This window comes from Topomyia yanbarensis, chromosome 2, assembly GCF_030247195.1.
Source record: "Topomyia yanbarensis strain Yona2022 chromosome 2, ASM3024719v1, whole genome shotgun sequence".
NCBI lineage: Eukaryota > Metazoa > Arthropoda > Insecta > Diptera > Culicidae > Topomyia > Topomyia yanbarensis.
The window spans coordinates 13621599-13648448 of record NC_080671.1 but is presented as its reverse complement, the minus strand read 5'-3'; the positions used below and the strand labels follow the sequence as shown (position 1 = coordinate 13648448).

The following is a 26850-nucleotide window of genomic DNA, read 5'->3' as shown; positions in this document are numbered from 1 at the left end:
ATATTTGTTTTATTTCATTGAAAAATTTGCAAAAATGCAATGCAACCAATATCCGTCCGCGTTGTTATGCTAACTTGAGTGCATTTTGAGCGGTATAAAATAGGCATTACCAGGGAAAACTGACTTAGTATGACGGACCTACAACGGATGACACGCGCGCGTCGTTCCTGGCAGCGGAATGTAATCAAAATAATTGAAATAACTTCAGTATATAGATAATAGTAACAGCTCAAAGGAAAGTTCATATTTCTATTTATTCATCTTACTTGCCTAAACCAACATTTACGCGTAGTAGTAACCGGAAAAGCCGCTGATCCAGGTACAACTAACCAGAAACACCATCATGGATCCCTGAACGATTTTGATGAAATTTAAATCTAACATTCGATCTTCTTGATCGCTGGATTATGTAGGCTGTCACAGACTGCTTTAGAAGAAGGGAACAAAATGTATAACTATTAAAAACTAATTACACTATTGAATTTATGTAGGTACTTGCAGACAAATTTTCTATCCCTCGGTTACCAACACACGTAGCGGTAGATTCCTCTCTCACCTACCTGCATGTTTTCAACGATGGCCGTTTCAGCTGTCTCTATTTGTAGCAGTCAAACTCGCTTTAGTTCTCTCGTGAATGTACACATAGTCGGATCGGTGTTTGTTGTTTTGATTCAGCTCCGCCATGTCTAGATATCTAAAGTGAAAAAATTGATAGCGTTCCAGAAAAGCTTTTTAGGAATTTATATGAGCATTCCTCAGTGCGCCAAAGGACCGCATACAATGGCAATAAGCAAACAATACGTGCTAATTATCAATCTGAGGAAAAGCTTTTTAATAGACTACTTATAAGGTTTTGTTCCGGCCTTATTCGAGCAGAAAAGGAGCAAGTTTTTGGTTTAATATTATTGCATTTTCAAATTTATTTCGTCTCACACTGTGAGAACTTAAATCGTGCAAGTGTACTGTTTACGAGGGCAATTCCTGATTCCTGAGCTTTGAATGAATCCCGTGATCCAGATCGAGCCGAGTGAAAATCCTACCGATATCACATACGCTTCTAGTCCACGACGACGCAGAAGGGCCAAGACAACGGTCTCAATTACATAATCATGCTTGGTGGCCTCATTGCATAAATATGGAGGAATAACTATTTCCAAACAAGCCTTCTCGTCGACGTACACACACTCATACCACGGCTGCCATAGTGGAAAGCGTGCAATAGTGCAACAACTATCACCCGAAGCACCGTCCGTTTCAGCGCACCAAACAATCTGTGCGTATCCTGTCTTTGTAAGCGGAAAGCGACCCCAATTCGCTGAGTCGTTGCACTTTTCAGCTTCACTCTGGTCGATATCAGTGGACTGGCGTTGTTGGGATCGTGAAGATATTATACGTACGCTGAAAATCCATTTCAATCTACAGCAGATCCTTTAAGGTATGCACAAATACATAGATATGTTTAACATCAAAACAAAACGCCTTACATAATCCTAACTGAGATATTGGCACACTTTTATCTAATACATTCACCACCCCCTTTCACTGGTTAGGCACTGAAGGTGAAGGTTCCTTTTATTTATAAACAAGTTCCGTTCAATATGTCTGCTACAACATCCATTGACTGCTTCGGTCTAGCCAATAGCCGCCTACTGTCTGTGGGGTGTAATTAATTCAGTTACTAAATCGCTGAGCAGCTGATCGCTGCTGCTGCTGCTGATATCCGCCAGTATTTAGTGCGCCTCGCATCTACCTGTGTCCTTGCGTATATTGTTGAATTAGCATACCTACTTATCCAGGCAGCTGGGTAGATTATTGTATGTACTGTTTCCGAACATTAAATGCAAAATTTGAACATGCAGGCGGCCGATACAAGTGAGTTTTGTGCGATTGTTTATCTAATTCGCGAATTGGGTATTTTTGCTCTAAATTGACTTCCAATGAATACATTATCAATCAGAGAAGTGCTAATTTCGTGATACATTTACCAATGGAAAAATTCCAAAATTTGACTACCTACCAAATCCAAAAATGCAGAGTTGTAATCTACTAAAGTGTTGCAGCTAATTTATAGCGAAATTCAAATGACAATTCGTTGATTTGCTGGTTATTTTTAGGAGCCGTTTTTGGCAACAGACTGAGAAGTATGTATGACAAAACTAAAAATATGTTATGAGATTGCACATTCTCGATGGTGGACAGTTTCCCAGTAGCATATATGTATATGAGTATAAACAATGAAAAACGTGTACAAGTGATACAATACATATTAAGGCATCGAAGGAGAAATAATACACCAAAACCACACGGCAACATATTAGTGGCTTTAGATCTGCCAAGATACACGTCGGCGCTCAGCTTTATCCACGTGTCAACAAAATCGATTGCATTTTTATTCGATGGTGCAATTCATGACACTGAACACCAAAAAAACGAGAGAAGCTCGACTTAGATAATATTCATGGATATTGAAAATGTCTTTTTGAACCATAGTTGTCACAGAAAACATCATATTTTGAGGGACTCATAACAATGATGAACTACTAAATATAAACAACTTCCGTATTCGAGATTCTAGACCAGTATAAGACGCGATTTCTGCTGCTCATTTCATACATATGTACGTACATAAGCGATTTGATGCAAGAACGGCTCAACTACAATAAGCGTATTTCGAGATACAACAGAGACATTTTTTAAATTGAGATAAAATGTTTTCAAAAGCAATCTCGTATTGAATTTTTTTGATTAAAAGTTAAGGCCAAACGCAAATATAATAAGTAAAAAAATCTTTTTGAATTTTTGTCAGTTGGGCCGTTTTTGCATTTGTTTCCTCACATAATGGTAACGAAAAATAGCGTTCAAACTATACACACATCGACAATAGAAGCCGTATGAACTTCATTCTGAAATTGAAAAAAGAGGCTCGTCACTATAGGACCGACCGGTTTGGTCTCGTGCGTCATACAAGATAACATTATTGGTTGGTTGAAAAAAGCAAGTTGGTTAAGGCGCAAAAACCGTTGCCGAACAAACAAAACCAGACAGAGAATAAAAAACCTATTTTAATCCACCTAGCGGTGCAATTGTGCCTTTCTCAATCATGAATCACGAGAATGTGTGCGTTGTTTATATTCATTAAAAGCTTTTAAATGCATATATTACATTTTATTATTATACATCACATGACAACTATATACAGGAAAATAAATCATTATTCGAGTTCTAAAATTTTGAAAAAGAAAAAACAGCCACGGTAATATTGAACTGAAAAAAGGTGCAAAATCGGCAAAGTCCCAAAAAGTCGATTTTCATAAAAAAAAAAAAATTTCGAGATAACATAAAATCTCAACGTTTCATGCATTTTAAAGATGTTTGGCATCAAAAATACGAATTCGATTTCTGAAATTTCATGAGGTCCCCCCTTTGAAAAAAAATTTGAGTTCCGGCTTATATGGGAATTTCATATGTGACCGGACGGTTTAGTCTATATTTCCGGAACCATATAAGCGATCCGTACGAAATTTTATAGACATCTATGGGGATATTATAGCTATCATTTGGGACTAAGTTTGTGAAAATTGGCCCAACCATTTCCGGGAAACTGATGTGAGTTCGTAAATTTTGAAAGATGGCCGCTTTTCCCGGGCACTTCCGGAACCGTCTATGGTGGTTAATGTAGTCAACGAAAGTTTGGTTGGCCGTCGGTGACCTAGAACAGCAAATTTAAGTTGTTTGAGAGACATTTTAGCGAAATTTTTACCTTTTTTGCTTTCATCGGAGTATCGGTTTGAATCACAATTTGCTATGTGATCGCACGCCACAACCTGTAACTCCGGAACCGGAAGTCGGATCGGGATGAAATTAAATAACCATTTACGGGGACGCAATACCTTTCATTTGAGGCCAAGTTTAGTCGAATCGGTCTAGCCATCTCCGAGAAACCGATGTGACTGTTATTCTGAATTTAGATACTTCCGCCGGGGCTTCCGGAACCGAGGATGGTGGCCAATGTGGCCAAATAGACTTTGAATGGATGTTAGTGACCTAATACTACAAATCGAAGCAGTTGTGTTCATATTTTGGAAAATTTTTCACCTTTATACATTCATTGCAGAATTTATTAAAATCGACATTTTCTGCGTGTTCGTACTTATCACCCTGTAATTCCGGAACCGGAAGTCGGATCCATTAGAAATTCAATAGCAGCCTATGAGAACGTTGCACCTTTCATTTGAGACTAAGTTTGTCAAAATCGGTTCAGCCATCTCTGAGAAAAATGAGTGACATTTTTGGTCACATACACACACACATACACACACACATACATACACACACACAGACATTTGCCGAACTCGACGAACTGAATCGAATGGTATATGTCACTCGGCCCTCCGGGCCTCCGTTAAAAAGTCGGTTTTCAGAGCAATTGCAATACCTTTCTATTGAGAAAGGCAAAAAGGTGCGAAATCGGCAAAGTCCCAAAAAGTCGATTTTTATAAAAAAAAAATTTTTCGAGATAACATAAAATCTCGACGTTTCATGCATTTTAAAGATGTTTGGCATCAAAAATACGAATTCGATTTCTGAAATTTCATGAGGTCCCCCCTTTGAAAAAAAATTTGAGTTCCGGCTTATATGGGAATTTCATATGTGACCGGACGGTTTAGTCTATATTTCCGGAACCATATAAGCGATCCGTACGAAATTTTATAGACATCTATGGGGATATTATAGCTATCATTTGGGACTAAGTTTGTGAAAATTGGCCCAACCATTTCCGGGAAACTGATGTGAGTTCGTAAATTTTGAAAGATGGCCGCTTTTCCCGGGCACTTCCGGAACCGTCTATGGTGGTTAATGTAGTCAACGAAAGTTTGGTTGGCCGTCGGTGACCTAGAACAGCAAATTTAAGTTGTTTGAGAGACATTTTAGCGAAATTTTTACCTTTTTTGCTTTCATCGGAGTATCGGTTTGAATCACAATTTGCTATGTGATCGCACGCCACAACCTGTAACTCCGGAACCGGAAGTCGGATCGGGATGAAATTAAATAACCATTTACGGGGACGCAATACCTTTCATTTGAGGCCAAGTTTAGTCGAATCGGTCTAGCCATCTCCGAGAAACCGATGTGACTGTTATTCTGAATTTAGATACTTCCGCCGGGGCTTCCGGAACCGAGGATGGTGGCCAATGTGGCCAAATAGACTTTGAATGGATGTTAGTGACCTAATACTACAAATCGAAGCAGTTGTGGTCATATTTTGGAAAATTTTTCACCTTTATACATTCATTGCAGAATTTATTAAAATCGACATTTTCTGCGTGTTCGTACTTATCACCCTGTAATTCCGGAACCGGAAGTCGGATCCATTAGAAATTCAATAGCAGCCTATGAGAACGTTGCACCTTTCATTTGAGACTAAGTTTGTCAAAATCGGTTCAGCCATCTCTGAGAAAAATGAGTGACATTTTTGGTCACATACACACACACATACACACACACATACATACATACACACATACATACATACACACATACATACATACACACATACATACACACACAGACATTTGCCGAACTCGACGAACTGAATCGAATGGTATATGTAACTCGGCCCTCCGGGCCTCCGTTAAAAGGTCGGTTTTCAGAGCAATTGCAATACCTTTCTATTGAGAAAGGCAAAACATGTGGTATAGCCAAACAAACACAATGTCATTTTTAACTTTATTAATGCGTTGGAAGCGTCTGCCGCCTGCTATGATTCGACCATAGACACATAGATATTTAATGACACTGGTTTCGCAGGAAATATAGGGTAGACATTCCCTAATTCAGCTAATCCCCTTCCCATGGAGCAGACATATTCACAATTGTCCATTTATTGAAAAAAACTTTAACAAATAAATGGATTATTATATTATAGTATTTTTATTAGATTATATTTAATACAGATGTCTTGAATATATTGATTATATTACATTCAAATGGGATTAATATATTGAAAGAGTCGGTCAAATATAATAAAATATTTCTATCGCGTACGTTTTAGAGCAGCGTCGGCTATCTCTGTTCGATGGCTGAAATGATGGAAAATGAAGCGGATTCTAATTTGGCTTTTCACAAACACAAATAATTAACATTTATTTCACCGAAGATTTGTTAATGTGTAGCAGCTTAAGAATGAAGCCAAGAAAAAGTGTAATGCAGTAGCTGACCACGAAATCAAATGAAGTAATGTTTTACTACAGACTAACAGACATAACACTATGAGGAAATTCCTTCAAGAAATATCGAACTGCCAATTTTTCCAGAACACTAGCTCCACCTTTTATACGCATTCCCATCCATCATTTGCAAATGGATAATCCCTCAGGCTCGAAGATATTTTGTTACTAGTGGTCTGTCCCCCCGTACACTTGCGCATATATTAGTGGCACAATAATCGCATATGTGGCCACAATCCCAACTAAAAATATATTTAAAATGACTGTTATGTCTGTTAGTTTGTTGTTTTAGCATGACCAATGAGACGTATAAGGGTTCATCTACCCTAAATGCGAATTATTGTTCACTCCAGAGGCGCATAAGCTAAAGGTAGTCTATTGGTAATCATTGAATCAACAGTTAAAGTTTATTACGATTCAATGAAAGCCGCTTATGTGATCTAATTCAACTTTCAAATAGGACAATGGCAACTTAAAAAAAACTATTTAATTTTAACCGATTTAATGCCACGTGTATCGAGGCAGCAGATCAACGCATCGCGTCGCGCCATACTGTCAGCACTGATGTCGAGAGAATGTTGGTAAATTTGGTGTCCATGTCTTATCAGTACCGAATTACATAAACCAACTCACCGTCCGTCAGGTGTGTTTCATTTTTTTTTGTAAGTCTGTGTTCGACAACATCGCCTTCTCTATTATCATCAGCTGTTTCGTCACTCGCCCCTGAATCGAATGATGATGGCGAAGACGTGCCCATCAACAACGACTCGTCAGTCGCGATAATGAGTTTCACCAGTAAAGGTTACAAAAGCTTTTCTGTATTTCCACTGTATTGTCAGCATTATAGCTAACGACTAACAACTATAGCCTGAAACATAAATCCTCTTCCAATCGTAGAAAAATCTAACGAACGAATTGCTTTTATTTTAGCCGACAAAGTCGTTCCGGAAATTGGTGGTGGTGGCAGTAATAGCAGCACCACGGCAGGCACCATGCAGCAGACTACCCGGACCGAGATGCGTCCGGTGAAGTACCACTACGCGGACTCATTCTGGTGTACTTATTTGATTTCGGTGTTTGCGGCCAGTATTGCCGAAACGGTGACATACCCGCTGGATTTGACAAAAACTCGACTACAGATTCAAGGCGAATCAGCGGCCGTGGCGGCTGGTGCGATTAAGAAGGTCAGTACATTTGATAGTAGCGTGTTAAGATTGTGATTGTTGCCTAGGGTGCTACATGGATTTGATATCAGATGGAGAGTTTTTTTTTGACAAATTCACACCATCAATATATTGCTCAATAGATTGCATTATGGGAAATATTTCTGCTCGTGTGGGGTCAGCTTTAGATAAGTCTGAGACATGTTCAATACGTCAAGTGCTAGTAGTCACGCTATTTCAAAACAAAAACAATGAGATTTGTTTGTGATAAACGCTGAATTGAGCACGAGCTCTGGTTATCTAATCGCGAAATTAGATAGTGTCACAGACAAAAGTACAACTAAATATGCACGGTTTCGCTTGGACATTGGTGGGAAGCAGATCATTTTCTATAAAAGACATTTGGCGTAATTTTTGGGAGCTGATCATACTGCCGGTCATTTGGTAAAACGGAGATTTGGTATAGTTTTGAACCGTGACAACATTAAGGGTTATATGTCATAACAGTTTAGATTTTAACAACATTCAATTAGCTAGATATTACTGGGTAAGGAAAGTTATGAAAATTTAAAGCCCTAGTACTCAAGTGAGAGCAAGGATGTGAAGTATACAGTTCGGAAAACTAGAAGTGGCAGGGTCACTAGGACAGGCTTAATACCTTACGGGCTTAACTTTTGTCTTATGCTGATAGGGTAGTTATGCTGCCTAAGCTCGACCCCCATCAGCAGAAGACAAAAATTTAGATTGTGTTAATATTATCTCTGCTAAATAAAACTGCAAAATTAGAGATTTATTGCAACATGTAGTATGAACTAATTCATACTTCAGTGATTTGATTTTTATAATCCTATCATTCATATATAAATTGGTTGATATTACCAGGTTTTGTTATGTCAATCAACATCGTTTCAAGGAAAAACAGCTCATGAAAATTTCATGTGTAACTGTACTCTTTAACTCATAACTCCGGAACCAGAAGTCCGATCGAAATGAAATTCAACAGCAGCTGATACAAATACTACACTTTTCATTGTTCTTGGGGCCTTCCATTAGAAACTAAATTTGCTAAAATCGAGTTATCCATTCCATCGCAGGTTATCAAAGATGATTTGAATGGGCGTCAGTGAGCCAGAATCCCATATCCTAGTCATTTAGATGGCAAGGTTATACCCGTTTATATAAGAATTCGATGTGCAACCGCACTATTTAACCGGTAACTCCGGAACCAGAGCTTTGATACAGAAAAACTAATAGCAGACTATAGCGATGTTACACGTTTCATTTGAATATTATATTGTTGAAATCGACCCAGCTATCTCTGAGAAAAACGAGTGGATTTCAGAGCGCTTTTTATATAAGAGGTTTAGGGAATTTTATGTCGTCACTGTTGTGCTATCTTATGACAAGCTTCATTTAGCACATTTCGAGAAGAACGATTTTGAAAGTTTGAGGTCGAATATCTTGAAACTGAAAAATGCTAGAAAAAAAAATCAGAAAAGACTATTTATAATTCTGTGTTCTGTATTAATCTCTTAAATATTACCAAGATCTGTTGATTATTATATTGATTATTATACCTAATTGAGGTATTAAACAGGTATTGAGAAACATTTTTTAATATCTGCTTAATATCTCAATGAGATGTAATACTTTATTTTAGTATTATTAATGTGCTCCGGTGATTTTTACAAATACCAAAACAATACCTTAATGAATACCTCCAACCAGTGAATTTATTGGAAGGTTGAAAAATGTTTTATTATTATTCAGGTATTATAATAACTCGTTTCATTATCAAATAGTTATTCGAAGAACGCGTCTGTGTTATTATTTTTAGTATTCTACCTCTTATGTAGACCTTTTTGGTATAAAGTCGTTGGTATGGAATACCTGAACTTAGTATTCCGCAGTTATTTTCTTCTGTTCGGGTGCATGGAAAATTTTCTATACGAATTATTAACTTTTATTCACAACTTCGGCTTTGGTCTTTGGTCTAAAAACAATCGGTGACATGCATTTTAAAGGGAATTGGCCAAGGGATCTAGAAATCATAATAATAGTTGTTGCAAAACATGTAATATTTCCAGTTTAAAAGTAAAACTGCATTTTTCTCGCAGTACATGTATTTTCTTTTGAGAACTGTTAAGCCTTTGTGTTCCTAAGATATATTTACACATAAAAGCACCGAAAACTTCAATATAACTTGAGCCAATCCCAAAACACAGTTTTTGCAGCAAAAAACTCAAATTTCTCATCACGTTTATCGCAATATTTTTCAGATAAGCAATGTAGCATATCTAACGTAGGTTTTCCCAAAATGGCGTTTGTCATAAGATAGCACAACAGCGACGATGTGTGACCGCACTCTTCAACTCATTACTCTGGAACTATCGCCCTGATCCAAATGAAATTCGACAGCAGTTAGTAAGGATAACTTTCATTTGAGATTGAGTTTGTGTAAAATTTCTCCATTTCGGAGAAAGAGATGTGTATTTAATTCAGGGATTTCTCACTGCCGGATCCATCGTAAATGCCCAAAATGGGCGTTAGTGAACCAGGATCACTAAACTCAGAAATTCAGAAAATATTTGAATAATTTTTGACTCATTTAGTTAGTAAAACATTTGATGTGTGACCGCCTAGGACGATGTCACACATTACATTTTGTTTTAGAAAAATTACACTAGTTAATAATATTAGCAATGAATGTGATATGGTTTATATTCTGTCGTTTTATATGAGAATTTTAAATTATGTTACTGACGAATTTCGCGCCAACTCGAACAAATGTTGGCAGCACCCTCTCAGATTTTAATGAAATTTTCTGTACATGAGAACTTTGTCACAAAAAGCCACTTTGCATACTTTGCTTTTCCAAAAATAAAAATCGCATTTTTCACTAAACTTGTTTCTAACCGAACGAACTATTACTACGCTTGCGACTAACCGATTACTCTCTAGTTTCGACATCTTACTTTTACTCAACATTTTTCACATCTGACACCTGACAGAATAAGCTATCCAGCTATCCTATGCGCATCCTATTTAATAATTTTGCCCGCAATTTTTATTTAGTAATCCGACAAACAATCGAAAAAGTCCACGTGAACATTGTTAGAAGGTGTTAGGGATATTGGAATTGTCCACATTTGTTTTTGTTCGAACGTAGAAGTCTGTTCTCTGTGGCAGAGCACTGATCTTATAAGCGACACGTCGCATGCTCGAGCCGCAGCCAGGATGTTCTATCCCTGCCAACTATCTTGTAGACTAAAAATCGTCTGCTTGGTCTGTCGAAAAAGATGGCCAAGACTTCATATATTCACTGATCACATACAATTTATGAAATGTATATCACTGTTAACGGTCCATTCCTACTCTTAGGACCTGGAACAAAATAATGTGTACCGATAATCTAGCGTTAATTTTTACATACTTTTTCAATAAATCGTTAACCATGAGACTACCATTCTTAAAAAAAAGTTCAATTTTCCATTTCCTCCTTTCAGGTAAAATATCGTGGTATGCTAGCCACCGCCAGCGGTATCGTTCGCGAGGAAGGAGCTATGAAGTTGTGGCAGGGCGTAACACCGGCTCTATATCGCCACTTGGTTTACAGGTAGGATACTATCGTCACGAATACAAATATTGACCTGCCAATTAGAAAAAAATCGTTCATTTTTACCATCTATCTATTGTTCTATCCAGTGGAGTCCGCATCGTGACGTACGATAATCTGAGAAAGAAACTTCGCAACAATAACAACGATTTTGTGCTGTGGAAATCTGCACTGGCTGGTGTCGGAGCCGGTGCTTTGGCACAGTGGTTGGCCTCGCCGGCCGATTTGGTCAAAGTTCACATCCAGATGGAAGGCAAGCGGCGCTTGCTGGGGTTAGAACCTAGAGTGCACGGGGCAGCTCACGCATTCCGCGAAATTGTAAGTCGCGGTGGGATTGCCGGTCTGTGGAAGGGCAGCGTTCCGAATGTGCAGCGTGCAGCACTGGTTAATTTGGGGGATCTAACTACCTACGATACGGTCAAACGCTTCGTAATGAAAAGGTCAGGTTTGCCCGATTGTCATCTGGTGCATATTATCTCTTCGATTTGCGCCGGATTGGTTGCCGCTACTATGGGTACACCCGCAGATGTGGTCAAGACTAGAGTCATGAATCAACCCACCGATTTAGAGGGAAGGTTAGTTTCGGTTGAATCTGTTTCGTCGAAGCAGTTTAATTTGAATTGTTTCATTATTTCAGAGGACTTTTGTACAAAGGATCCCTAGACTGCCTCCAGCAAACAATAGCCAAGGAAGGTTTCTTTGCACTGTATAAGGGATTTCTACCTGTATGGATCCGCATGGCTCCATGGTCACTGACGTTCTGGCTTTCTTTTGAACAAATTCGCACTAGTCTTGGTGCTGGCGGATACTAAGATGTTACCGGTGATCGCCAGCCTTTTCACAATGTTGAAAATGTGGAGAACTTTAGCTACCAAGTTCAAAGTTTACATGCTAGACCACAGGTGCAATAGAAGGCACAAATATACAATTCGATAGCACAATAGCAGACAGTAGACTCACATTTGTAAGATATTTTCTCTCGGCACAGAAACATTACACAAACGAAGAGTGCCATCTAAACTTGCGTTACAGGCTACTGTTTATTTGATTACAAAATATTATGTTCTTTCTTCAACAGCTTAAGGATCTTTTTTACTCAATTGCATAGTCTAAAACATATCATTTTCTAGGTATTCTCTGCTTGTTCTGAACCGTGTGTTGAAGAAAGACTATAATTTTGATCTGTGATTTAGTCTATAGCATCTACTAGTATTTAAGTATACAGCCAATTTCTATAGGCTAAATATGATGTCGAACAGTGCGGTCCGAGGTAGCAACCATTCAAAACTTATCGAAGTCAGTCAACGGGAACAGGTAACGTCAAAACCATTCATGCTGTGGCATACAGTTCTTAAGTAAGCATTCATTGTCAGACGTAATTCCTCAGGAAGGTTAATATTCACCATTAATATCTATCTGTGCTTAATCTAATGCATGCCACTTAAACTCGATAAAATGTTCTGTTATTTAAGATAGTGGTATTTTATTTTGCTAGGCCTTAGTCTTTGTACCCCAGCATCGTTTTCTACGTGTGAAATATTCTAATTGATTGAATTAAATTGAAGCCAAATTTTTCACAAGTGCAAAACAGATCAGGCCGCCTTGAATTAAACTAGCAACCCTAATCCATACTTAAAAATAACCAACTTGAGACAATACCAAACATCAGCAAACCATAATCAAAGAACCTTATTTTGTATTTGCACTATTATTTTCAAAGTTATTATAATTATAGTGTTCGCCAAAAATACCCCTACCACTGACTGGTACAGTACTGTGCCGCACAGTGAATAAGTACAGAACTGTAAGTAATACCCCGCCCAACCTCCTAAGCTAGATATACATTTGAATAACGGTTGAATAATTGGAACATAATCCAAGGAGTCTCACACCTACAACGGAGCAAAGAAACTTGCCTTGCAGAGATACGAAATAAAATAATGAACTGACTTGAAGATAGTGTGTGTGTATTAATATTCGAATTCATTTGATCGAGACCTGACACCGAAGGCTAGTTTACAGTTCGGAAAACCATATATCGCAAGGGATTTATGCCAAAACTCGACCAGGGAAAATTTTCCGCCGAAATCTCTCCAAACTGTCAAAACAAAAGTTCTGCTGCTTCTAAAAAATATCAACAGTATCAAAATAACACCGAATTTTAAACCTAATAAAACACTATTTTTCTCGCCGGAAAGAATTTATGTTGAATTGTTCCCGGCCTGATTTTTTGTGTGAAGAGTTTTAAAATAACGTGACGTTTTCCGCGGGCGGGTTTACACTATATGCAAACCGCCATTTTTGTGCTGACTCATTTCCCGCTACGGTATTTGAAATCCCGGGCTCCATTTGAAATACACGGGTGCCCAAATCCCGTGACACGTTTCCCGAACTATAAACTTAAGCATATTGCATATATGGTACTCATCTTGGTATTTTACATACAAAACAATCGTTAAATTTTCAAATCCTCTATTCTATACTAGTTCTTCCGTAGTTTTATACGATAACAAGACAGGTATAGAAATCAACGCTAATGAAACTCATTAATCTACATAGGCCCTACCGTCACAGTCATGCCACCTAGTGACTACAAGAAAATTTTCTGCTAGCCACTAGATGACGTGATTTTGAAAATAGGGCCCCATATAGGAAGACACTACAGGTAGGTTCTATAAGCGAACAAGTATGCCGGGAACCTGACGATCTGGAAGCGAATCTGGAGCTGTGGTCGATTTTCATCACTATAGCAGTAAGAGGAGGTATTTATACATCAACGAATGTCCGAAAACGTGAATTGTCGTTTCGTCGTCGTCAGCAAGTTCCATCCTTAGTCACCCTTCTATTTCATCTTCTGTTGAGCTAATACATTTCGGTTGAACGGAATTCCAGGTAGTTTTGGGAGGATTATTTGTCTCTTTCGTAATGATGTCTACATCATTACTGTTGTGAACCGTAGAATGATGATGCAGACATCATGACGAAAGAGACAAATAATCCTCCCAAAAGTACCTGGAATTCCGTCCTACCGAAATGTATTAGCCCAACAAAAACAGAACGAGAAGGGTGATTAAAGATGCTATTTCAATCACTAGGCACTGAAGAAAGCAACCGATGAGATTGACGAGCAGCTTGTGCAGAATTTGCTGGTACGTATCAAGCCCGAAGTTTCATTAGAGAGAAAAGAAGATCACAAAACCCATATTCTATCTAAAGTCAACAGAATCTGAGATAATTTCGAGTGAAAACGTCCCTATTCAAAATCTGTTTCAAATTATTTGTTCATTGCACAAGTTTGTATTCGTCCTAGGGAGCTTGGCTGAGGGAAATAGCCGAAATACCTACTACGTGTACAACTTCCTCCGTTTTTTCCTGGAATTATAAAGGTTATTGTCAAAAAATACTTTCAGATGTATTATTCAAAATATTGTCCATTGCTCGCGACAATTTCCGCCCATCTCTTCGGTAATTTTCGGATCCCGTCTCGAAAAAAGCAGACGTCCTTCGACGCGATCCATTATTGGATGGCATTGGACGCGCCATGGAACAAACGAAGATCACAAAACCCATATTCTATCTAAAGTAAACAGATTCTGAGATAATTTCGAGTGAAAACGTCCCGATTCAAAATCTGTTTCAAATTATTTGTTCATTGCACAAGTTTGTATTCGTCCTAGGGAGCTTAGCTGAGGGAAATAGCCGAAATACCTACTACGTGTACAACTTCCTCCGTTTTTTCCTGGAATTATAAAGGTTATTGTCAAAAAATACTTTCAGATGTATTATTCAAAATATTGTCCATTGCTCGCGACAATTTCCGCCCATCTTTTCGGTAATTTTCGGATCCCGTCTCGAAAAAAGCAGACGTCCTTCGACGCGATCCATTATTGGATGGCATTGGACGCGCCATGGAACGAAACACATGCTAGTCGAAAGGGACAATATCCGAAGAGTACGGAATGTACTTGGTTTTGAGTCCCCAAGATTTGCCGAAATTACGTCCTGTCGAGTACGAGCTGTCCAATTAAGTTTTGAGTCAAGAATTACCCCAACGTACTTAACTTGATCTGCGACAATTATTTCAGCCAAAGAACTGCAACGAACGAGTTCCGGTTGTAATCCTTCGTTGAAAATATGTTTCGGGAGAATGACCATTTGGGTAAAGCCCCTAATAAACAAATTACAATTACCATTGATGTTTTACTTGGATTAACTGATAGGCCAACATGAAGACACCATTGCTCAACAACACGTAAGGGTTGTAATATCAAGTCAAAAAGTGTGTTAATGCAAATGCCGATGATCATTACATAATCATCATTGACGGAACCATATGTCTGAAACCCAATGTTACGACTTATTACGAACTACTACGCGGACTGACACTTTCACTGCGGGGTACGGTACACCGAACACTAGAGCATTTGGGTCGTTTTCTGCGGTCTCTCGGTCTACGTGGTCTATGGGCAAATTTATAAAAACAAACTAGCGAACTAAATTCCCTCAAGGACTTCACATAATTTTATAATAAACAGCTTAATTAGACAAAACCTTACATTTATTTAAACAAAACACCCTGAGGACATCCGCAGACACTCAGTCTCCTTATCTCTACTTGTCTTAACGATGAGCACAGATGTCGGTTGCTAAGCATTGTGTGCATTCAGTTTATGATATATAAAGATACTCCATGATCTCGTGCTGCTTCCAAAATGAATTCGAAAGACAGGCTGTCAAAAGCACCTTCAATATCAAGAAAAACTTCTAAGCTTGATTGCTTTTTTGCACGACTCTTTTACTATCGGGCCTAGAAGTCGTTTGTTTTCCTTCAGATTCAATCGTCGAAGTGGCCCAATTTTCTCTATCAATATTTCAGAGACTAAAACCTTGGCTCATTAGCCATGATAGAGCTAATAATCTCTACTCCATCCCAGGACCTTGAGACCAAAGGAGTGACCTTCTTAGCCAAGTCTTTCCCAACAATTTACCAAACCCCCATCAAATTGGAACGGTCGGTATAGTTGTCCACGTTTATTCCTTATTGGAGGTTCAAAATAATTCGTTGATTCCTTAAATTAATAATTGGATTGCCGTATAATTTTGAATCATCTTCATTTTGTAAGCTGCGCAGTTGGCCTGGCCGCTTTAATGATTGTGTCACATTCGATGTGTGCCACAAACATTAATATTTACAAGAAAAATTGTAGGCAAATGTCTGCAATTTTCCAGGATCCCTATATGTATTGGCTGTGTACGCGTAGACTAGACTAGACTAGAATTCTCCAATTTATTATATGAGCTGCCCCGAATTATGTGGTGGGCATTTGCATTACCGCTGATTATGAGGGGAAACCTATTGTAGCCACAGTATGATACAACCTTTTTGAAATCAGCAGAAGATGATGGCTCATTATGTGGCAAATATGCCGGACAAAAGACGTAATTCTTGTTTATATTGTCAACAGTTATATACACTGTGACAGCACAAATAGCGCGAGTTGTGAGGTCGGATATAAGACATGCGTCAATAGCACTATTCGCAAGAATGCATGCACGAGACATTTCACGTGATTAAGTAGTTTCCCAACATAAAAGTTTCCTTTGTGGAAATTCGATTCTTGAACCAAAGTTATGGAACTTTTTCGATCCTGCACAAGGCTGAGTAGACTCATAGTTGCTGTACGTTTATGCTGAAGAATAATTTAAGCTACTCTAACCATACTCGAATACAGCACTACACATTTTATCATCAGCACTTATTGTAAAGTAACTTGAATATACCAAACACGTTGGCTTTTAGTCGCCTATAGTGAATCCCGAAATGGGTATTAAGGACATAACAATCATTTGAGTCCCACGATTTGCGAAGAAACAAACAGCCATTGTGTCAGAGATTCGCGTAACACAGCAAGGATAAGAGCCACGATACTCCGTTGGCGATTGGCATATTTTAGGCATGCCAACCACACAGTCCTCGGCACGGAGAAACACCGTGACTTGAGTACTCCTGTTTTAAGTCGCCTTTTACGCCTCTTACGGGAGCAGTAACCCAGTGGATCAATTCTTGATTGAGAAACTGCAACCCGCTAGATGCCACATGGCTGGTTTTGTCTGGTCTGGGCTGGTTTTGTCCAAAGAAACATAATAGACTGTTATCAATCTCCTAGTGGACCCCAGCCAAAAAAATCAATCTGAATCGCTTGATGCAATCTTCTGCAACTTGGACAAATCCCACTAATTTTTGGAATTCAAAACTTGATGCTTAAATTGCGTTTCAATTCAAGGATCCATAGGTTACTTTAATTTTGTATTATTTTGATGAATATTTAAAACCTAAATATAAAAGATCATAAGTCGTTCAGAAATGAGATATTTCCATGAAAATTTTACAAAGGCTAAAGAAATATATGCCATTCTGTGGTTGAAGTTTGAACGAATTTCATTAAATCATTTTGCATCGTAGTAGTCACCCATTTTTATTAAGTTATCAAATTTTTCTTTTTTGAAAGTCCACGTGAACATCGTAGGTAGGGGGATTGGGCTACAGGAATCGTCCACCCATGTCCACGGAGGGAGAGGAGGGGGTCAAAATGAAGGTTTTTTTTGTCCACGTGGTATATGAACGGCCCCTTGTTAAAATCTAGCAGGGTTCCCAAAAAGATCGATTGGCTCGGCTGGCTCAAGAATTTGTCAGTTTCACTGGCTTAAGATGGTGTCTCCGCATATCTCTCCCTCTAGTGGATAACTAACACGTAATTTTCAGACAAAATGAAAAGCCTCTCATACTCCTAGATTATAACTATAGAAGTTGTTGCACACAAATTTTGGAAAATTGAGTCATATTTTCCCAATTTTAACAAAACACGATTGATGCAAATTCCATGATGGCTAAAATTTGTGTTAAATTGCGGTTGCCAGATTTTCTTTAAAAAATAGTAGCAACCCTGCGTGTCAGGCTTCCACAGCATCGTTGAGGTCGTTTCATTCGTCCGGAATCGGTTGAACCGGTAAGTCCAACATGCAGCTAGAGAACGATTCTCATCTGCTTCAATACATAGACTTTCACATTCACACAAACAATCGTTAACCCGAGCCTTAACCAGTTGTTTGCTGTTTGTCGATGTGGACAAGAGACTTGACGTAGAACAATAAAATAAATGAAAGGCGTCAAATCGCAAGGACAATGTAGCTAACCGGTATTGCCGTTTTTCATTACAATTTATTATCGTACTCAATAAATCGATCGTTGCAACCCTTGTGTGACTTGTTACCCATCTTGTTTAAACCAAAATCTTCCAAATCTTGTGTAAGAACATTTAGCAGCAACCAGCCCTAGCTCGCCAGTGATGTTGATGTTGGCTCCAGCATCATTTTCGAAGGAAACGAAGCCCAGGATACCATTCGAGTACAAACTGCACCACACATTCACTGTTTTAGCATGCAATGGGGTCTCTAGAATCTGCTCCGGCAGCACCGCACATCGAATAGGCAGTTTTGTTTGTTTACATACCCATTAAACCAAACACGAGTAACGTCTGAAAAAATAATTCTTTGGCAGCAACCTGCAAAGTTGTGCTTGATCGAATGGTCATCTTCAAATGAAATTCCCAAAATTTGAACACATTGTTCATGCTTATATTTTTGCATGATGAAATCTGAACAAATTATAAAAAATAATGTCAAATCACCCTTTATTATTGTTTTGTGTATTAAGACCATTTTGAATTGTTTGGTCTTGTCATTTTAGGACCAATCGAACAAGTATTCTAGGAATATGAAAGCAGACTAGTTTGAATTCAGTATAGTGTATAATATAGTTTAATATAACATAATGTGATAATAATATTTAAATCATTCCATAGCTTTATCTACCAAATCCTAGCTGTTGTTGGAATATAATGCAATATGCAGTATAATAAAATACCTGACTAAAATGGAGCTTGCTAAAGCATTATCGGGCCAAAACAAGGTAATTGTTTACATTAGGTGCCTCTTCCCCTTTACACGGAAAACACATTCTTTTAAAAAATACTATTTTAGTGATTGCTTTGAATAAAATGAAAATGGAAATTTTGATTATTCATAAAATCTAATTTTCGAGAAATACCAATGAACCTTACCAAAGATAATGTTATGCGGCTTGGCCTTAATCGAGTTCAAGGAATGGAAGCGGCGCAAAGTCACTAAGTATCCACCGGACAAGGTGACCATTAGGCTGGGACAAAATTAGATTCCAGCTCCGAGCAACTTTTTAGGTACCATTTAGGTCCTAGAAAAACTGTGCAAATTCTTAGATCGATCCCTGAAACTATATTTTTGCGCCCGCTGTTTAAAGTTTACATGGGGTTTTTGCATGGGAAAATTAACTTTTACAAAATAATTCCTCCAGGAGTCGCCCATTGCTTCCTAAAAATAAATCGTTATGTGGCTTTGATAGGAAATTTAATAAAGAAACAAAGTCTCGAAAACCACGAAACGATCTGACGCTTGAGCAAAAAGTTATTAAGTTGAAACCGATTGATGCTCTGACGATTGATAAAATATTCATTTTTCTAGCACCACTCCCTAGTAACAATTAAGGTTTTATGGTAGTTTTATAGCTACACATAAAACTTAGATTGCATTTGTAGTGTGCTATAAAACTGCAATTGTTACTTGGGCTGCTGTTGGTTGTCCAATGATATGCAATTTTGTTTTGATCTTCTCTTAATGTTTGGCCAATTCGCAAGAGTTTTGAGAAATAAATTGAGGTTTCTTTTGTACATAATAAGAGAAAGTTAAAAAATTTGTATATAATTCGACCGTTAGCAGCAATGATGCTATGAAAAGTGAAAATTTCATCAATCTTCAGGGCATCAATCGGTTTTTGCTTAATAACTTTTTCCACAAGCATCAGATCGTTTCGCGATCTTCTAGACTTTGTTTCCTTGATTCCTACAAAAATCAGACATCTATTTATTTTTAGGAGGTAACGAATGACTCTTGGACGAATTATTTTGCAAAAGATGATTTCTCCGTGGGCGCAAAAATATAGTTTCACCGATCGAGCATAAAATTTGCAAAGTTGTTCTGGGAGCTATAAGATACTCAAAAAGCAAAATTTTATTTTTTCATACAACCATAGTCCAGCCGTCGGAAGCGCTATCAACTCATTTGCTCGATATAATCGAATAGTAACAAATAAAAATAGCACACAGATAGAGCGATGTGGCATAGCCACATTATATATCTATTACTATCCTACTAAAAATATGTTTCCCGCTTGCACGAATCTGAAGTAAACAATTATTATCCAAATTAAACAGGAAACAACCGAAAGAGCCAGCGGCACTGCATCTAAACCCTCTATTCCACAGAATGGGTACGATTCTTTCTCGTCCGATAAGGTTGCTGTTAGCTTATTTGAGCATCAACGGCCAAGTGTGAAGACCGAGAATCTGGAGGCCAAAAAGACACAGTCGACTTTAGACAGCAACACAAGCCTGATCGATAGCATTGACGATGCTAATTTTGGAAGGTAAATCCACTAAGAGATTCAAATAATCAAAACTGTCCTTTTCCTAATATAACATTATTTGCTGCAGTGATTTTTTAACATTACCCGATCAAGCAGAAATGCATTCGAAGCAGCGCACGAAAACCTACGGTGGAACCAAGTTATTCGTCTGCGAGGTATGTGGCAAAGAATTCTCTCGCAAGTTTTCTCTAAAGGAACACGCTACCATTCACTCTGGCGAACGCCCATACAAATGTGGTGTATGTGGCAAAGATTTCTCGCTAAAGCTACGACTGAAGCAACATATGATCAACCACAGTACCGAGAGCCCATACAAATGTGAAATATGTGACAAAAAATTTCTTCGTAATAATGACCTACAGCGACATCTACTCATCCACACAGGTGTGCGCTCATATAAATGTGAAATTTGCGACAAAGCTTTCACCCTGCCAGGTAACTTGAACACGCACATACTTATTCACAGAGGTGATCGACCGCATAAATGCGAGGTGTGTGACAAAGAATTCAAGCAAAAGAATTATCTGCGGCGGCATGTTAACATCCACACTAATGAGCGTACTTACAAATGTGAAATTTGTGGCAAAGTATTTAACAGTCTGTCCACCTTGACCACGCACAAACTCATTCACAGTAGTGAACGGTCGCATAAATGCGATGTATGTGGCAAAGGATTCCTCAACAAATATGGTCTGCAGCGCCATGTTCCCGTCCACACCAACGATCACCCGTATAAATTTGGAAAACATGTACCCAGCAGAATAGCAAAACATTCCCTGCAGTGAACGACTGGTTAAATGTAAAATATGTGATAAAGTATTTTTTCAGAAACTTCATCTATATTAACATCTGGTACGTACCCACACCGACGATGAAGCATATATGAATGTGAAATTTGTGGTAAATGTATTCACCCGGCAAGATTGGTCGTATTCACATAGCTCACTCATAGTAGTGATCGGCCGCAGGATGATAAGTGAATGATGGCAGCATTTTTCTATTGCGTGTTGCATTTATCAAACTTGAAGAGCGAAATAAAAAAACGATGACTACATACCTCAATTTTTTATTGAAGATCATATACATTTCACGTAGTAAATGGAAGTAAATTTAAAAAAAAACATATTTAGGGCAGTTGAAGGTGTAAAACCAAGATTAGCACTCAAAATTGCCAATTGAAACAACGAAACCAAGTAAATTTTGTTCAAATCAAAGGGTAATTGGCTTCACATACCATTTGTCAAATAAAAGCTTTTTTTGGAAACTCTAATTCACGCACGAGAGTTTTCAAGTTTGTATGTGAACATATATGAAAAATAGGCAATAGAAACAAATTCAGTACAAAATGCCAATATCACCTTGTGCATCCCAAAATCTGCAGATATATAGCATAACGTGTAAGGATCAACATTGCCGAAGACTGCAAATTGATCCGATTTTGCAGTAAAACGATTTTCTCATAATGTTGTGGGTGAATGAATGAGTCTAGTTATGTAAGATATGCAAACTAGGCTCGATGGAACTATCCAAGTCAGTCTTGGATATCACATACATTTGGAGCAACATCAGATGTTGCTTCAAGCTGTTCTCAACTCCTATTCGGCAGTTTTCACGCCGCCACCCGCGTTACGGTTTGGTAAGGCCAAACTGGTGTCGAAGGGGGTCAATTGAGGTTATCTGACGTATTCTCGATGGTCACACCATCACCGTTTCTGCGCTACAATCGACAGACAGCCCTAGTTGATTATAAGATTAGGCACTATATTTAATGTGGTAAATAATGTCTGTTTCGCTTCAGATAGTTGATATTCGAGCCAGTAGAACTCCTTGAGCGTCAGACATACGAGGTCCGACGGAAATTGAGGATCCGATAAAGAGATCTTTTCTATGAGATGGTCGACCGACGGCGTCTAAATGCCGGAAAAGATGAGCAGCGGCAAGCGAGTTTAACAAGAGGGAATGAGACACTTACTACCATTTAAATAAAATCTGTAAGTAGCACTAACAAAATTCTTAATTTCAGGAACTGTACGAGATGGCGCTGGGCCTGTGGCCTTCGACTGGCATCGTCCATTCTCATTGGTTCGGAAGTCTTCTTGACTGGTTAGTAGATATGTGCTCCTACTTGCAAGTTAATCAATTCGCTTGGGTGGTGACATGTCGATCATACTAGTTGTCCACTCTCTTGACCGTAGGTATGAGGCTAGTTCAGGAAAGGAGTGCAAGACTGGCACTTAAGAGATAGTTAATTATTTGGGACTTGTTCTTATGATTATTAAACTCAACCAAGCACACCGGCTCTCAGAAATGATAAGCAACCCTTTCGGGTCGGTGTGATCCATTCGAATCGAACCAGGCTGACATTCGGTTCGAACTTTATGGGGAATAGTGGATAAATATTTCGTATGTCCGTCATGAGCAAAGATTCTTTTTGTGAAATCCTAAAATGCCTTCACTGGTCTAGCTACTCAGGATAATAATAATAGAAAAAAAATAGGGTTTGCCTGATCCATAATGTAATGAATACGTATATTGACTAGAACAGGGATAATCGGATTCTATTATAAGATAGAGATGAAACAGCACAGTTGTAGGAAAAGTATTCGCAAGTAAGGACTAATACTGCTAGTATGTTTACCGTTTCAATTAATAATCGAGTGATCTGCTTCGGACCTAGGAGCAAAAAAGGAGATTAGGAAGAGACAGAAGCGGATTCAATGCGAAATTTGCAATATGACGTTGAACCCAATGCGATGGTAGGATGATTTTCCATAGGATGACAGACTAGATGACACGACGTTACACGCTATAAACTTGTGCCAAATAGTATGTATGTATGAATGTAAACCCGTATGTATGCCTGTATGCATGGATGTGTATAGGATCAATGTATCCCTGAGCAACAAGGAACGACAGCCGCTGAGCCGCCAAAACGCTAATGGGAAGCCGGGTGCGCGGTCATAGGTGTGACCATGACGCACTGCACACACTGTCAAGCGGTGAGACGGTAGGTGTACACTTAATGGACATAGGTTGCAGAAATAGGTTGTTGTAACGGCCCGATTGCACATTGATAAATAACAATAACAAAAACAAAAAGATATTCTCATGTAAAGTTATGTGTTGCCTCTCTTTCTCGAACACGCTTAGAATAGGAAATTTCATAAAAATTGGTTGGTCTTCAAAGTTATATAACTTTTTGGGGGGAGCCTTCAATCAATGCGCGATCTTCAACAAAGCTATTCGTTATAAAATAAGCTACGCGATCGTGAGTTTAGAGGTACGCAGATTTGCTGTGAAAACAAAGGAAGTCCAATAAATCAACTAAAATCCCAAAACTCAAAAAAATACATTGGTAGAGGAGTATTCCTCGTACTTTAACGATTAGTTGAGTAAATAATATTTTGACGTAGGACTACGTCTTTGTTTTCGATATGGGGGTGCACTTTGCAAATTTTACAAAAATGGTATGTAACGAAAAGTGGTCCAGTTTGAAACGCATATAATTCAGCCATCTCACGATAAATTTTCAAATTTTTTGCGCATATCGCCCCAAAATACTTCTAAGAATCGATTCCAATAGATAAACCTAATGATTTTTGATATCATGGGATTAAAAATTTAAATAATGTACAGCCTAGTCAAAATATCGCGCATTTACACACAGAAGATAGCGCTTCCCAAGTCCGGCACGACAGATTTGTGTACTTAGCGCGCTACGCTTCTATGAATGACGTCATCATCGACTATTTAAAGCACGGATTTGGCCTGACAAGCTCAGTTGCCTGTTGAACGACAGGCGGAGCAGATCACTGCATTGTGTATTTTCACAGCCAGTGTAGCTGAGTCAGAAGTCTGGCTGTGGAGGAACGCTACCCAGCGCCGTCCATACACTTGTTTCTTTTGTGTTGTGCTCGTTTTCAGCACACTTTTATGGACAATCTCGAATACAATTATTCGTACACAAAATCGATTGTACATTCGAGCTCCATTTGCAAACACGGTTAGCATAGTGTCGTGGTACTAATTGTCTCTTTCACTCTACCCATTATCATCAGCGTTGACTCATTTTGCTTTGTGCACTTGGGTTTAATGTTTGAGGCGAATGAGGAAATTCGAGTGTACTGAGGTGCCCTCTACAAAAGTTTAGAGAAAAATCAGAAATATGTAAACAAACATCGTGCATTTTATTCACATTTTCAGCACTGGATTTAAAGCATTAACTTTATGGAAAGCTTAGTATTTTCTTTATAATGTCATCAATTAATTGGTCTTGAGCCATATTTTGCAATTTATTCGTCAATTCAACATGAAACGAGCGCACAATAACGAAAATTTATCATCACCTTCACTAGAGTCGCTTAATATTTGCATTTTTCGATATGGTATTTATGAATGGTAATCGACTGTAAACGGTGGAAATTCAGACTAAGAAACATTTTCGAAATATCTATTATCGGTTTCTTAAGGCTAAAATGAGGTAGGTCCACGCATATGCAAATTATGAAGATTTTGGTAAGTGTTTTATTCCGCGATATTTTACCTCAACGCCCTTCTCTCGCTCTCGAGACATCCATATACTACTAACTCTCCTTGCACGAAACCTAACCTTTCTCATTCCAACTACCGTGTGCGCGTATGGTGCAATTCAAATGCGATTCTCTTTGGTGTGAGGAGTTACCTGATTTTTCTGTGACAGTTAAATGACGCTTTAATTCCCCTATGTAGGTATATCTAGTTTGTAAGCAGGGTTACCATATTCACAGATTCTTCTGTAATGTCACAGATTTTTTTACAATTTTTTATCACAAATTCTTTTCACAGATGGCAGATTTTTGGCATTTTAATGAAAATTTCACATATTTTTGGAAATATTGTGATTTTTCACAGATTTTTCGGAAATTTATCACAGATTATTACAGATTTTTTTCCTGTTTCAGTTATCACAGATGGTAAAAACATATTTTGACCGAAACGCAGATTTCAATGTGGCATTCCTGATTGTTAGCGGTTGCATGCGTAACCTGCATGATAGCAATCTGTGCTTTCGTTGCGCAAAGACGAAAACTTTCTTAGCAACAAATTTACGCGGATCGATGGAAAGCACAACGAAAGTTTATTATTTCGTTCGATCACTTCATTGATTCATTTCCACTTTACGTGATTCATTTCCACTCAGACTATCCTATTTTGATTCTGCTAATAGGTACAAACTACAAAGCCTATTTATGAATGAATACAATGACACTCAATAAAACGTTGCAAAAACGCATCTAAGTCAATATATAAAATTGTTTTCGATTCTTGTATATTTATGATTTCGATATATGATTAAAACCACTGCATTCGCTACATTTTTATGCGCACTTCATGAAAATTGCAATAATGCAAAATATAACTAGAAAGCTTAGTCTATACATGAAATGTGAGTATATTGTCTAAAATTTGATTTTTCTTCACCTGCCCGGGGTTTTTACCACACTTTTCTGTCTTCAGTTCTTCTCAAACAAGTTTAAACGGATTCGATCATCTACTACAAATGAAATGACGTGATAGCCAAGAAGGTTTGGTTCAATATGTAACATTTGATGTTGATTGGTTGTGCTTAAGCTATACGTAAGAAATATATTTCATTTATTATTACTATAAATGTACTAAGAAAATAAATATTTTACTTTAAGTAGTATAGTTCTACGTCTACAGTTCATGCAACCCCATAGGGCTGCTCCTTGTAGTTTTTTTCCTGCATACGGGAACGTTTTCCCACAAAATCGATGTTTTGAGCTCTAAAATTGTATTAAAAAAATCTTATCTTTGAAATAAAAAAGTATGCATAAAAATAGATCCGTTAAGATACGAGAGAAACTAATTACGAACAATTGAAAATGAAGAAAATCGGTTGAGTAGTTTTTCGGTAATCGTGATCATGAATAAACCTTTTTTAGGAAAACGACATTTCGAGTTAATCTAGTTTAAAATATTAAGTTACCACTGCTCTTGATAGACGAGACGCGCTTCGAAGCGCCGTAACTTTCGAGCTATTGCTCGAATCTCTATGAAAATTTGAGAAAATATTTTCAAAGAGTTGTACTTTTATTCGGTTTTAAAAATTAATAGGTATATAGCCTCTTAAAACGAATCGTTTGTGAGCAAAATAAACTGAGTAAAACCCGTATTGTTAATAAAGTACATTAAATCGACCGAAAAACCTTCAGTGTGAATATCTCATCTCATACTCATTGCTCACATGAAGTAAGTCATATGCGAATGAATTACTCATTATAATCTCCGAGTTCGCAAAATTCAAATCAAACTCTCACATTCTCT

At 38.0% G+C, this 26850-nt stretch overlaps 2 protein-coding genes across 6 annotated transcripts; both read left to right on the top strand.

Moving 5' to 3' along the window:
* Positions 1-628: 628 nt before the first annotated feature.
* On the top strand, positions 629-12961 carry LOC131681387 (mitochondrial uncoupling protein 4). Of its 2 annotated transcripts, none has more exons than XM_058962141.1 (5): positions 629-1435; positions 7158-7411; positions 10897-11006; positions 11096-11581; positions 11644-12961. In XM_058962141.1, the coding sequence occupies exons 2-5, from the start codon at positions 7220-7222 to the stop codon at positions 11816-11818; spliced, it is 963 nt and encodes a 320-aa protein (XP_058818124.1). In that variant the 5' UTR covers positions 629-1435; positions 7158-7219; the 3' UTR covers positions 11819-12961. The 2 variants fall into 2 exon arrangements, with proteins under 2 accessions (XP_058818124.1, XP_058818123.1); XM_058962140.1 differs by lacking the exon at positions 629-1435 and adding an exon at positions 1501-1872.
* A 5308-nt stretch (positions 12962-18269) lies between these two features.
* On the top strand, positions 18270-21564 carry LOC131681389 (zinc finger protein 92-like). Of its 4 annotated transcripts, none has more exons than XM_058962146.1 (4): positions 18270-18812; positions 18869-18975; positions 20363-20523; positions 20591-21344. In XM_058962146.1, the coding sequence occupies exons 2-4, from the start codon at positions 18940-18942 to the stop codon at positions 21306-21308; spliced, it is 915 nt and encodes a 304-aa protein (XP_058818129.1). In that variant the 5' UTR covers positions 18270-18812; positions 18869-18939; the 3' UTR covers positions 21309-21344. The 4 variants fall into 4 exon arrangements, with proteins under 4 accessions (XP_058818129.1, XP_058818128.1, XP_058818127.1 ...); XM_058962145.1 differs by having other exon boundaries at positions 18272-18805; positions 20312-20523; XM_058962144.1 differs by having other exon boundaries at positions 18272-18812; positions 20312-20523.
* Positions 21565-26850: the final 5286 nt, after the last annotated feature.

Excerpts from the sequence above, each read along its gene's own strand:
- LOC131681387 (XM_058962140.1), top strand. The coding sequence starts at position 1,839 with ATGCAAAATTTGAACATGCAGGCGGCCGATACAA. Across the intron at positions 7,412-10,896 it reads CGGCTGGTGCGATTAAGAAG|GTAAAATATCGTGGTATGCT; the intron begins GTCAGTACATTT and ends TCCTCCTTTCAG. Across the intron at positions 11,007-11,095 it reads TATCGCCACTTGGTTTACAG|TGGAGTCCGCATCGTGACGT; the intron begins GTAGGATACTAT and ends TGTTCTATCCAG.
- LOC131681389 (XM_058962145.1), top strand. The coding sequence starts at position 18,940 with ATGGAGCTTGCTAAAGCATTATCGGGCCAAAACAAG. Across the intron at positions 18,976-20,311 it reads CATTATCGGGCCAAAACAAG|GAAACAACCGAAAGAGCCAG; the intron begins GTAATTGTTTAC and ends CAAATTAAACAG. Across the intron at positions 20,524-20,590 it reads GACGATGCTAATTTTGGAAG|TGATTTTTTAACATTACCCG; the intron begins GTAAATCCACTA and ends TATTTGCTGCAG.